Source organism: Spermophilus citellus (assembly GCF_964194105.1).
Source record: "Spermophilus citellus genome assembly, chromosome: 7".
Taxonomy (NCBI): Eukaryota; Metazoa; Chordata; class Mammalia; order Rodentia; family Sciuridae; genus Spermophilus; species Spermophilus citellus.
In genome coordinates this window covers 151080878-151092996 of record NC_138188.1, presented here as the reverse complement: position 1 = coordinate 151092996, position 12119 = coordinate 151080878, and the positions used below count along the sequence as shown (strand labels likewise).

Below are 12119 nucleotides of genomic sequence, written 5' to 3'. Positions count from 1 at the left end.
GACCTACCTCCTCCAGCCACATCCCACCTGCCTACAGTTACCTCCCAATCAGTCCATGCAAACTAGGAAGGACTGATTGGGTTACAGCTTCACAATCCAATCATTTCATCTCGGAACATTTTTGCATGAACACAGGAATTTTGGGGAGACACTTCATATCCAAACCATAACAGAGACTCCGCATACCAAGGCAAGAAACCCATGACCCTGCAATATGCTTCCCGCTTAGCATTACCCCAAATTCCCAGTGATTAGTCTGCCCCTGGGTGCATCAATCTTGGTGCTATTGACATTTTGGGCCACACTATTCTTTGTACTTTGTTAGGGTGTTTAGCTGCACCCTTGATCTCTAGCTTCCAGGGCACCCTCCCTCTCATCTGTGGCAACAACAAAAGAAAATGTCTCCAGACATTCCAAATGTCCCTTGGGGGCATTCCCAGGTGAGAACCACTGATCTATCCAAGGTCATTTTATTATTTAAATAAACTATTCTTTATGTTTTGTGGGCAAATACCTCAAGACACAAGTACATCATAATCAGTTTTGGAGCTGAGTTATTTGCATGAAAAACCACAGGTTTTCCAAGAAAGGGTACTTTACATAATTTTTTTAGCATATACAGCCAAAAATAAATTCTAAACAGCGTTAGGCAATCCTAATTTTCAGCATAAAGGGGATTAAGAAATAAGCAAAAGACAATGTGACAGTTTTGTTCCATGTTTAATTAAAAAGAAGTTACATGAATAGAAATGGACATATAACAAAGATATCAATTTGGGAAAACATGGTGATAGCTAGAACAAGGGGAAAATCATTTTTATTCTGAATTTACTCACATATTCCTATTAGTTTTTACTGGTCTAAAACATATCCTTAAATCCAAAGCAATAGTCATAATTTCACTGATGTTTTCATGGAAATTCACCAAAGCAAAGTCTGAAGCATATCTTTTCACTCCCCAATTCCCTCCCTCAAGCCCCCCCCCCCCCACAAACACACACAAGCAAAGGCTGAGCTGTTTACCAGGTGTTAATGCAGAGTAAAGAAAATACAGCCTTTTCTGTTTCTTTACTACAACAGCAAGTCAGCACTGGCAAATGAGCACCTGATTTCTGCTAATATTTTCATGAGAAAGCTTTCAGGATATGTAACCATTTATTCTTAGGACAATTAATCACTGAAGGATTACATCTGACTCTGTTGAACATAAATATATGCAGAGAAGTGTCTGTCGGTTTAAATGTGAGCAGACTTACCGATGTGATTCTGCAATCTGTATTTGGGGTAAAAATGGGAGTTCATAACCCACTTGATTCTAATGTATGAAATATGAATGTCAAGAGCTTTGTAATGGTGTGAACAACCAATAAAAAAAATGTGAGCAGACTTGAACCAGTAAAAGCATGAAATTTAAAAATGCACAGATGTGGAACTACAGTGAGTATTTTACTGATTTGTTTCATGGCTCATGATTCTGAGTACGGTCAGTCAATATTCTAGTTTTATCACTTTCTATCCTGGTGTACAGTAGCATCTTATCTTCCTAAATAAGAAAAAATATATATTTGTGTGTGTATATATATATATATATATGTATTTATATATCTTTGGGAAAGAATTCTGATCTCTGAAAATATATACTGGTCATAGCTTTGCATTAATGATCTCACTTAAAATATCCCTTCTTTCAAGCTAGAAGCTGGCAAGCATGAAACACATTCTGGATATTCTCCATGTTGATAATAGAGAAGCAATAGACTTTACTCCCAATCCCTTTAAAATAAAAATCTTTCAGCGGGTACATAGCGGTCAGTAACCACTGATGCTCACGTTTAGTAACTTTAGGTTAGGATGACCCCTGCCTCTTCTGATACTGTATTCTAAGTTTTTCCAGTTGTTCCACACACTGCGACTGGGCCAACTTCAGTGTCCGATTCTCCTCCGTCAAAGCTTCAAATTCCCGAACCAGCTGAGCAGCATCCACCTTCTCCTTTTCTGCCTGGTCCAGCTTGGCAATGAGCTCCTTTCTGAAGATTCAGGGTACAAGACCGTGAGAAGCATGGAATTCAATGCAAAGAAATCAAATGATCCCATAATAGTCCAATGGAAGTTGGCATGTTCCATTCTGCTCTTCTAAATTTTTACCCATCTGCCTCCAATGACTTATTTTTCTAGCTTCAAAATTTCATTTTCTATTTTTTCAACTCTACTGGACCTATCCTATATATTAAACATATACAAAAGGCCCCACAGGTCCTTCAATGGTCCAAAGCACTCATCTTTTCAAGGGTATAACAAATTGTCAAAATTATAAGTAACTTAGAAAAAAAATCAGTTTATAATTTTTATAAATTAAGTTTCTGTCTGTTATCTTGTAGGGAGAAGAACTGGTTTGCCTCTTACTGAGTCTTTGTCCTCCAAATTCATTCATTATCTTCCTTTATTTCCCTGGCCTTCTTTGAACTAAAAAAAAATCCCAATTCCTTTCTTGCAGATATTACTTTTATGCCTTTTGCTGGTCCTTACAAATACACAGTTATCCATCAGTATCCTTGGGGGACTGGTTCCAGAACACCCAGGGACACCAAAATCTGCTGATTCTCAAGTGCCTTACATAAAATGGTGTCCTATTTGCATATAATCTACACACATATCCTCCTGTATACATTAAATAATCCTTAGATTACTCATGATAATACAAAAATATGCTATGTAAATATTGTTATATTGTACTTATAATATAGCATAACAGTATAATAATGACAATGGTGATGCATACCTGAAATCTCAGCTACTCTGGAGCTTGAGACAGGAGGATTCCAAGTTAAAGGTCAGCCTCAGCAGCTTAATGGGACTCTATCTCAAAATTTATTTATTTTTATTTTATTTATTTATTTTGGTGGTAGTTGAATCCAGGGCCTTGTGCATGCAAGGCAAGCACTCTGCCAATTGAACTATAGCCCCAGCTCACAAAATTAAAAAAAAAATTAATGTAGTTCAATACTATAGTGCCCTTGGGTTCAATCCCCAATACAAGGGGCAGGGGAAGGGAGAGGGAAAAATAGAGAGAGAAAAAGAGAATAATAGCAAGAAAAACACACACCGTAACTACATAGCATAGGTCCACAGTTGAATCCATTAATATGGAACCATGGATAGGAAGGGACCAAATTAACCAAAGAGCATTATCTACAGGTCTGATGCTGGCCTGACTTAAGAATTGAGGAAGTAGGCTAAGAGTACTGGAGGGAACTTAGTAGTGACAAAACCTTAAACAAATTCCATTCTCAGTAAATATCTATAAATAATTCATTGATGTAAACACACCTAATGAGATGCTAACACAGTCTATGTCCAGATTTAATTATCATGAGAACCCTAAAGGATACTAGCTCCACTTCCCATATGGAGTCAGGTAATCCTATCCTAGACTAGCTCTTAACCTAGACTGAATCTAACTGAATTCTTTGCCTCACATTTCTTCCTCCTTGTGTAACGTGTGCAAATTTGTATTGTCATCACCACTGTTGACCACATTTCTAAAAGCTTCTCTTCCTTCTTCTTGCATTGTCAGACACTGATCTGATACTACATCGTCTAAGGGAAGAATAAAGGAACTGATATATTACTGACAAACAATAATATTCAAATTTATATGGAAAATAAGCCCAGGGCCACTGGGAGATAGGGAGATTTCTTGATCAAAAATTCAACTGGAAATGTTCCAATAATCCATAGCTAGAAAATAATCTGACCACCTCATTTATTCAGGTCTCCAAACATTTATTATGTAAGACTGTTAGTCAAAAAAGAGAAAAACTGTACACCTGACTATTTCAATGTATGTACATTCATTCATAAATAATATATGTGCTATTATATTATAAAGCATAACCAAATATAGATATGTAACAGAATAAGATTGAGTGCTAAAACTCGTGGGTAAAAGTCTGACAAGGAACAAGACATTAACATATTCTCAAAATGTTTCCCCACAAATCACTTACTAATTGCAAAAGAAAATAAAAAGGAGGAGGCACCTAGAAGACCACTTTAACCAAATGACCAAAGTTCACATCCCCACTGAAGAGATAGATATCATGAAAAAAAAAATAGATGCCATATTCACGTTGAAGGACACAGCATCCATTCTACAGCATTTTTGTCACAAATGATTCACCTATATATAGTCATGAGGAACACTAGACAACATCAAAGTGAAGGAAATTCTACAAAATTGCCAGCCTGTATCTTGAAAAATGCTGTGAGCTGCCCCATATTTTAAAGAAACCAAAGAGAACTGACAACTAAACTCAATGTGCTATTCTGGAAAAAAAATCTCTGCAGGATGTTAATGGAAAATTGGTGCAGTTTGAATATGGACCATGAATTAAACAATAGCTCTGTATAAATGCTAGCTTTCTTGATTTTAATAATTATACAATGGTTAAATTAGGACAGCCTTCTTATTATAAAATACTAATGTATTTAGGGCAATGGAGCATGATGATGTGTGCATATATGTATATGTATACATATACATAAAACATACGTATATACACATATTTAGATGCATGTTGTATATACAAATATAAATATAGTATTAGATATTAATGAATGAGAAAGAAAATCTCTATCATGTTGAGGGAGGAAAATAATGTAGAACTAGGGAAATCCAGAAATTTTTAATAATTGGTAAATCTAATAAAGTATATTTTTTGCTACTTTTTTGTTACCTTTTTTTTGTTTTGTTTTTTTCCTTTACTTTTTTTTCAAGGCTGAGGACCAAACCCACAGCCTCACACATAGCAGGCAAGCATTCTGCCACTCCTCAGTCCCTGAAACTTTTTTCTAAGTTTGAAATAATTAAAATAGGAGGAAGAGCAGGAAGAAAAGATTAACATTAAACAGAGACATGAGGTGGGAGGGAAAGGGAGAAAAAAAGGGAAATCACATGGAAATGGAGGGAGACCCTCATTGTTATACAAAATTACATATAAGAGGTTATGAGGGGAATGGGATAACAAACATGGAGGGAAATGAATTACAGTAGATGGGGTAGAGAGAGAAGATGGGAGGGGAGGGGAGGGGGGATAGTAGAGGATAGGAAAGGTAGCAGAATACAACAGTCACTAATATGGCAGTTTGTAAAAATGTGATGTGTAACCGATGTGATTCTGCAATCTGTATTTGGGGTAAAAATGGGAGTTCATAACCCACTTGATTCTAATGTATGAAATATGATTTGTCAAGAGCTTTGTAATGTTGTGAACAACCAATAAAAAAATAAAGGTTTTAAAATATAAATAAGTATATCTAATAAAAAAAAGAAATAATTAAAATAAAGTTATCTCAGAAAAAGTACAAAGAGTAAATTGGAATCGAAGTTTTAGCATTTTCTTTCTATACCAGTAGACTGCCTCGTGCATCAAATCTAGTGCCCACTGAGCAAAACCAGGTTTTGGAAAAAAAAGCACCCAGTCAAGGGCCAGTGGAAGACACCCTGGGGCATCTATGTATGCATACACAAACTTGCTTGGCTCTTGCTGACTTTTGACCTTTGACCTTTGACCTTCATGATGTTTGGAATAGAACAGCCTTCCAATAAACACTTGCTGAATATAGTTTAAGAAAAATGTAGCTCATAGGAAGATTAATTTATATTTTAAAGGGCAGGAAACAAAACCCAAAATGCTCCATTAACTTAAAAAGCCACAGAGCTAATAAGAAAAAGGGAGAAATCAAGCCTATCTTTCTGATTAAATGGTTAGAGCTCTGTACCTCTGAGCAGGGTTTAAAGCAGTCAATATCAATAATTATTGATTAGAAAAGGTCTTTAACTATCTTAAATAAATTAATGAGTAAAACCTATATAAGTAGAGAGAGAGAGACACATACTATAAATCCTCTGTCAATCAGATAATCTATTTTTGTTCTATTTTCCCTCTTTCAAATTACCATTGTCATACAAATAATTTAGGTAGAAATAGAGTTTTGCTTTCAAATCCTGGTCTGGCAGTTGATAATACTGGGTCTAACCATGACTATTTTCCTGAGTCTTTATCTGACTTCATTTATAACTCCTGAAGTCATCTGTTGAAAGTTTTGACTAGTAGATACAATAAACCACAAAATCACCAATTTTATAACTACAAAGAATTATCAAGATTGTCTCATTCTATCTTCCTGCATTGAAGAAAGTCAATAATAATTTCTACTTCACTAGAATCAAAAAGACTCAATTGATAGGTTTCTAAATTAGTTTCATGTACTTGATAAGCAATTACACAGATATCCAATGAAAACTGTCAAAATATCTGTTGTCTCCTGTCCAGGACCTATTTCTATAGACATATTTATGCTTATCCATTAGCGATTCATAATTAAACCCTGGCACATCAAGCTATGGAGACTATCTTATAAATAGATAATCTGAAGAACAAATCGGTATATAAAATTGGCAAGAATATGGTTCTGCCTCTGAGTTCTTGGTTAGAGTTACAGGAATCTTATTTCTGAAGTTAAGAACCTGTAATTTGGCTTTCCAAATGATGTAGCTCAATGGTATAAAAGCCATAACCTTGGGGTCTACCGTAGATAATCTTCCACCCCCATCCTAAGCCAGCCACATGCTTGGAAAAGGTTTTTGTAGCTAAGACAAATGGGGGAAGGGAAAGCCCGAGTGTGTTAACAAAGAAAACTTTAAAACTTTATGAAAATGAATTTCAAAATTAAGGACGTTCTTTATGCTGTAGGAGACTGAAGCATGATTTCATCACTGGGACAAATATTTCTGCATTCTGGAAGGACCACTTCCTTGGCATTGGCACTTTCAAAGTTAACTATGGACTTTTATTAGAAAAAGTGAAATGTTAGACCAATTGACCCCAAATTGATCCCAGTGAACTGGAGAGTGTGGGGTAATAATAAAATAATACCTTCTTCACAGGGCAATTTTTATCTTAAAACGCAGATTGGGACTACATGCACTGATGGTGGCTCTTGAGAGATGTATGTCCAAGTACAAATATTCATAAATAAGAGAAAGAGTAGATGCCTCAAGATGACAAAAAAGATCGAAAGTCCACCTTCATTGTATGCAGATTGCGTTAAGCTGAGGTTCCTAAAGCTCAGTGTAGACTCCAGTGTTGAAGCCCTGCATATGAATAATGCATGACCAAATCTACGAATATCTTCTGGGAACCAAAGGACAGCCTTCCACTCTTGGAGGAGGAAGGGAGACTCTCCAAAGCAGAACTTGTCCGTGTTGGCACAATTGACATCGTGGGTCTTGTTTGTTTTAGGGGTGGCGCTATGTAGCAGCTTTATTGGACATTGAGCAGCATCTGTGACTCCTACTCATGAGATGCCAATAGCAAAATACCCCTCTAACTTATTACAATCAAAAATGACTCTAGATATTACCCGTGTCTTGGGGGCAGGGAAGGGGAGCAGAATTGCCCTGTTAGGAACCACTACTCTAAAGAAAATGGAATCGCTTGCCATTCATCACCCTGAAAAGAGTCAGTCCTGGGAAAGCACTGAAATGAAAGGCAAACAGTTTCCTTGCTCTGCTCCCTAGAAAGTGGATTGGAGCCTCCTTCCTTAGTAAGAGAAGGGGGGGGGGGGGCACTATCATTAGGGAGATGTAAATATTCTGTCCCTGTGAGTTGGTTTCAGGCATACAATTAGGTGGAGAAATTTAAACTAGAATTAAGTTTCCAGTTAAAAGACTGAACAGCATGAGAATAGGTGGCATAAAGGGCCCAAATCATCATGGCTGGGGCATTCAGAGAAAGTGTAATCTCACAGCCTGATGAAGTCTGGGATATAGGGGTTTCACACAAAACTCATTCTGAAAATAAAAGTATCCATTTGGCAATTCTCTGCCTCCTTAAGCAAAGCAAAGAACCAAGACAGTCGGTTGTTCTAGTCATTCACCCAACGTGTATTTAAGGAGATCCTTTTGCAAACTAGGCAGTGTCTCTACGCTGACTAGCCAAGTGAGTCCTGGGAGTGTCTCTGCGCTGCTAGGAAAGGAACTCACATCCCATACCTTACCCAGAAGGCAGATGCCCACATCAGACAGCAAAGGAAAGAGAGGACACACTTGACCCTACATTTCTATATATCCTGCAAATGCCTGTGGAGAAATAGCTCCACTTACTCTTTCTTTACGACAGTAAAAACCTAATTTCTGGAGGCTGAGTAAATATCTAAGAGAAATATGTTTGGAGTATAAAAGCAAAGTTTGGTTCTCAGTGTTTTCAGACTGTGCAGTCTTTTTTCCAAACAAATAATCCTCCAAAATAAAACAGATAAAACTGGAACTCTTCTGGTTGACCCTAATATCATACCCTTTCTGACACCCTCTCCCTTCCTAATAGCTGAGACTCTTCCCCAGAACACAGCTTAAAAATCTCTTGTCTCAGAGTTAATAACAAGAATCAACAAATGGGACTTACTTAAACTAAAAAGTTTTTTCTCAGCAAGAGAAACAATAAGAGAGGTAAATAGGGAGCCTACATCCTGGGAACAAATTTTTACTCCTCACACTTCAGATAGAGCCCTAATATCCAGAGTATACAAAGAACTCAAAAAATTAGACAATAAGATAACAAATAACCCAATCAACAAATGGGCCAAGGACCTGAACAGACACTTCTCAGAGGAGGATATACAATCAATCAACAAGTACATGAAAAAATGCTCTCCATCTCTAGCAGTCAGAGAAATGCAAATCAAAACCACCCTAAGATACCATCTCACTCCAGTAAGATTGGCAGCCATTATGAAGTCAAACAACAATGAGTGCTGGCGAGGATGTGGAGAAAAGGGTACACTTGTACATTGCTGGTGGGACTGCAAATTGGTGCGGCCAATTTGGAAAGCAGTTTGGAGATTCCTGGGAAAGCTGGGAATGGAACCACCATTTGACCCTGCTATTGCCCTTCTCGGACTATTCCCTGAAAACCTTAAAAGAGCATGCTACAGGGATACTGCCACATCGATGTTCATAGCAGCACAATTCACAATAGCTAGACTGTGGAACCAACCCAGATGCCCTTCAATAGATGAATGGATAAAAAAAAATGTGGCATCTATACACAATGGAGCATTACGCAGCACTGAAAAATGACAAAATCATGGAATTTGCAGGGAAATGGATGGCACTAGAGCAGATTATGCTTAGTGAAGCTAGCCAATCCCTAAAAAACAAATACCAAATATCTTCTTTGATATAATGAGAGCAACTACGAACAGAGCAGGGAGGAAGAGCAGGAAGAAAAGATTAACATTAAACAGAGATATGAGATGGGAGGGAAAGGGAGAGAAAAGGGAAATTGCATGGAAATGAAGGGAGACCCTCATTGCTATACAAAATTATATATAAGAGGTTGTGAGGGGAATGGGAAAATAAACAAGGAGAGAAATGAATTACAGTAGATGGGGTAGAGAGAGAAGATGGGAGGGGAGGGGAGGGGGGATAGTAGGGGATAGGAAAGGTAGCAGAATACAACAGTTACTAATAGGGCATTATGTAAAATTGTGGATGTGTAACCGACGTGATTCTGCAATCTGCATTTGGGGTAAAAATTGGGAGTTCATAACCCACTTGAATCTAATGTATGAAATATGATATGTCAAGAGCTTTGTAATGTTGTGAACAACCAATAAAAAAAAAAGTATTGTGAAAAAAAAATCTCTTGTCTCTGGAACATCCTAAAGAAATAAAATGGTTCTATTTGAACATTAAAATCTCCTGTTGACAATTTTAGAAAAAAAAATCAAATACCATGACTAAAAACAATTTTAGGGCTAATTTTAGACTGTGCTCTTCTTATGAAATACATATGGATGTTGTTCCCCTAGATGAGGCCTTGCTTCCTCAGTTATTATGTTACATATTTTTTAAAGACATGAGAATATAAATCTCGCAATGATTGTGGGAACCACATATAAAACCACCTTCTAATGTTTTGCCTGAACTCACTGAGATTGCATAACATCTTTAAGCTGAATAATGAAATGATCACTTAACCACTTAAAAGGGGACAAAGGCTCTGAGCAGACATTTCTCCAGGAAAGCATAGAAATGGCCAACAAGCACACAAAGAGCCGTCAGGAAAATGTGAATTAAAACCACAAGGGGACATCATTTCACATTCACTAGACGGCTATGTCAAAAAGGCCCAATGAGTCCTGGCAAAGATGTGAAATTGGAACCCTTATACCCTGCTGGTGAGAACAGAGGATGGAGCAACCGCTGGAAACAGCAAGGCAGTTTTTCAAAAGGGTTACATGTGGAGTTATCATATGGCCCAACATTTCTACTTCTAGCACAAGAGGGAATTGAAAACATATGCTCTTGTATATGAATGTTTATAACAACATGATTCATGATAGCCCAAAAATACAAATGATCCAAATCTCTAGAAAATGATGAAAGGGTAAGTAAAATGTACATCTATGCAATGAAATATTGTTCAACAGTAAAACGGAATGAAGTATGGATGCATGACACAACATGGGTGAACCTGGAAAACACTGTACAAGTGAAAGAAGCCAATCACTTTTCTAAGAGTCACTCTCTGTTTGTTATTCTAAGTCAATCTTCTAAACACCAAATACATAGATCAGACAAGTGATTTCTCCTTTGGACAAGCTAAAAGCCATCAAATATTTTATCTCACTTCCATTAGCTTCCATTACATACACAAAAAGCTATATGTGTTGTGTAAAATGCTTATAATATGTACTAAAAAAAAGCATACTATTTTATGTGCGATTATGTGGAGATATATATTCACATGCAAAAAGGCCTAGAAACAAGTAGGTTAAAAATGATAGCAGGAGTTCTTTAAAGACATCAGAATTCTTGATAATGTTTTAATTTTAATAAAGTTCTCATTTTTGTGGGTTTTTTAATAGTAAAAAGAAAAAAAAGTTTAATAAAAGTAGAAATGAGCTTCTCTTGCCTCACTATTCATAAGCCAGGAATGATTCTTTAAACTGGATTAATCCTAGGGTAAGTGTATGATACTAAAAGTGTTTGACTTCTTTATCCATGCAATAACATGATTAAAAATAATAGTTATAGCAACTTTTCTCATTCACCGCTGCAAATTCTCCCAAACTTGATCCAGGGAGACCTCCTCTGGAGATGAGAGAGAAGTTCAGTCTGAAATTTAAACTACAAGCTGTGTATGAATAACTCCAACGAAGAAAAACTCTCTTTTAAACTACTTTAGTTAGCATCTTTCTTTGGTCTAACCAACCACCGGAGGCAACATAATCAGCCACACTTTATGAAATGATGAGGAAGAAATTCTTATCAATCATCAAAAAAGAAAAAAAAAACTGAAGAGCTAATTACTTGGGTCAAATCCATCTGGCCCATTTCACTTTGTTTGAAAACAAAGACTTGAGGTTAAGATTTGCTGTAAAATGAATTTCTGCTTCAGTACAGTGTTAACTGAAAACAACAACTGCTAATAATTCTTGGAGGATGAGACTCATTTGTTTATAAATATAACCAGACTTCCCTATTTAACAATTTATCTTAGCAACACTTTATTGCTGATATTGACTGTATTTTAAATATAGACTACACAAACTAAAAATAAAGTATGTGCACACAAAGGATTTTACTATAACCTATAATTGGCTACTCCAAATCAACCTTACTCATATTTGACCCTATGCACACACAGGTCTATGACAGATGACCAGGATACAAAGAGATGCTAAAGGGTATCTATGTCTGCGGGAATTATACACAGTCAGAAAAATAGGAAATAAACAGACAGCCATCCATAATACTGATTCATAAAAAGTACCAAAGAATCATTCTAGCGACTCTTCTTTTGCTCCGGAAAAGTACTGATCATTCTGTGATGGCTGGGCAGGGATATGGGCTGAACTCTCAGCCACGCTGGGCAGCATTTGGGCAGCCACAGAGGAGGAAAGGGGCCAAGAACATGGTGTGAACAGGCCTCAGATGCAGAAGGATCCTCCTCCTACCTGGGAAAAGTGAATAGGCCAATGCCACTGAAGCGAGGGATGTAGACATTGTATGTAGGCAGACTATGGTGGCTCTTGAAATCCAGGCCCCAAAC

At 36.9% G+C, this 12119-nt stretch overlaps 1 protein-coding gene across 4 annotated transcripts in view; it reads right to left on the bottom strand.

Moving 5' to 3' along the window:
• Nucleotides 1-701: 701 nt before the first annotated feature.
• MAP3K7CL (MAP3K7 C-terminal like) overlaps nucleotides 702-12119 on the bottom strand; it is a 41507-nt gene continuing 30089 nt past the window's right edge. For all 4 annotated transcript variants that reach the window (XM_081302461.1, XM_081302460.1, XM_081302462.1 and 1 more), the window contains one exon: nucleotides 702-2027. In XM_081302461.1, the coding sequence (XP_081158587.1) occupies nucleotides 1847-2027 (181 nt within the window). In that variant the 3' untranslated portion in view covers nucleotides 702-1846. The remainder of the gene's footprint in view (nucleotides 2028-12119) is intronic.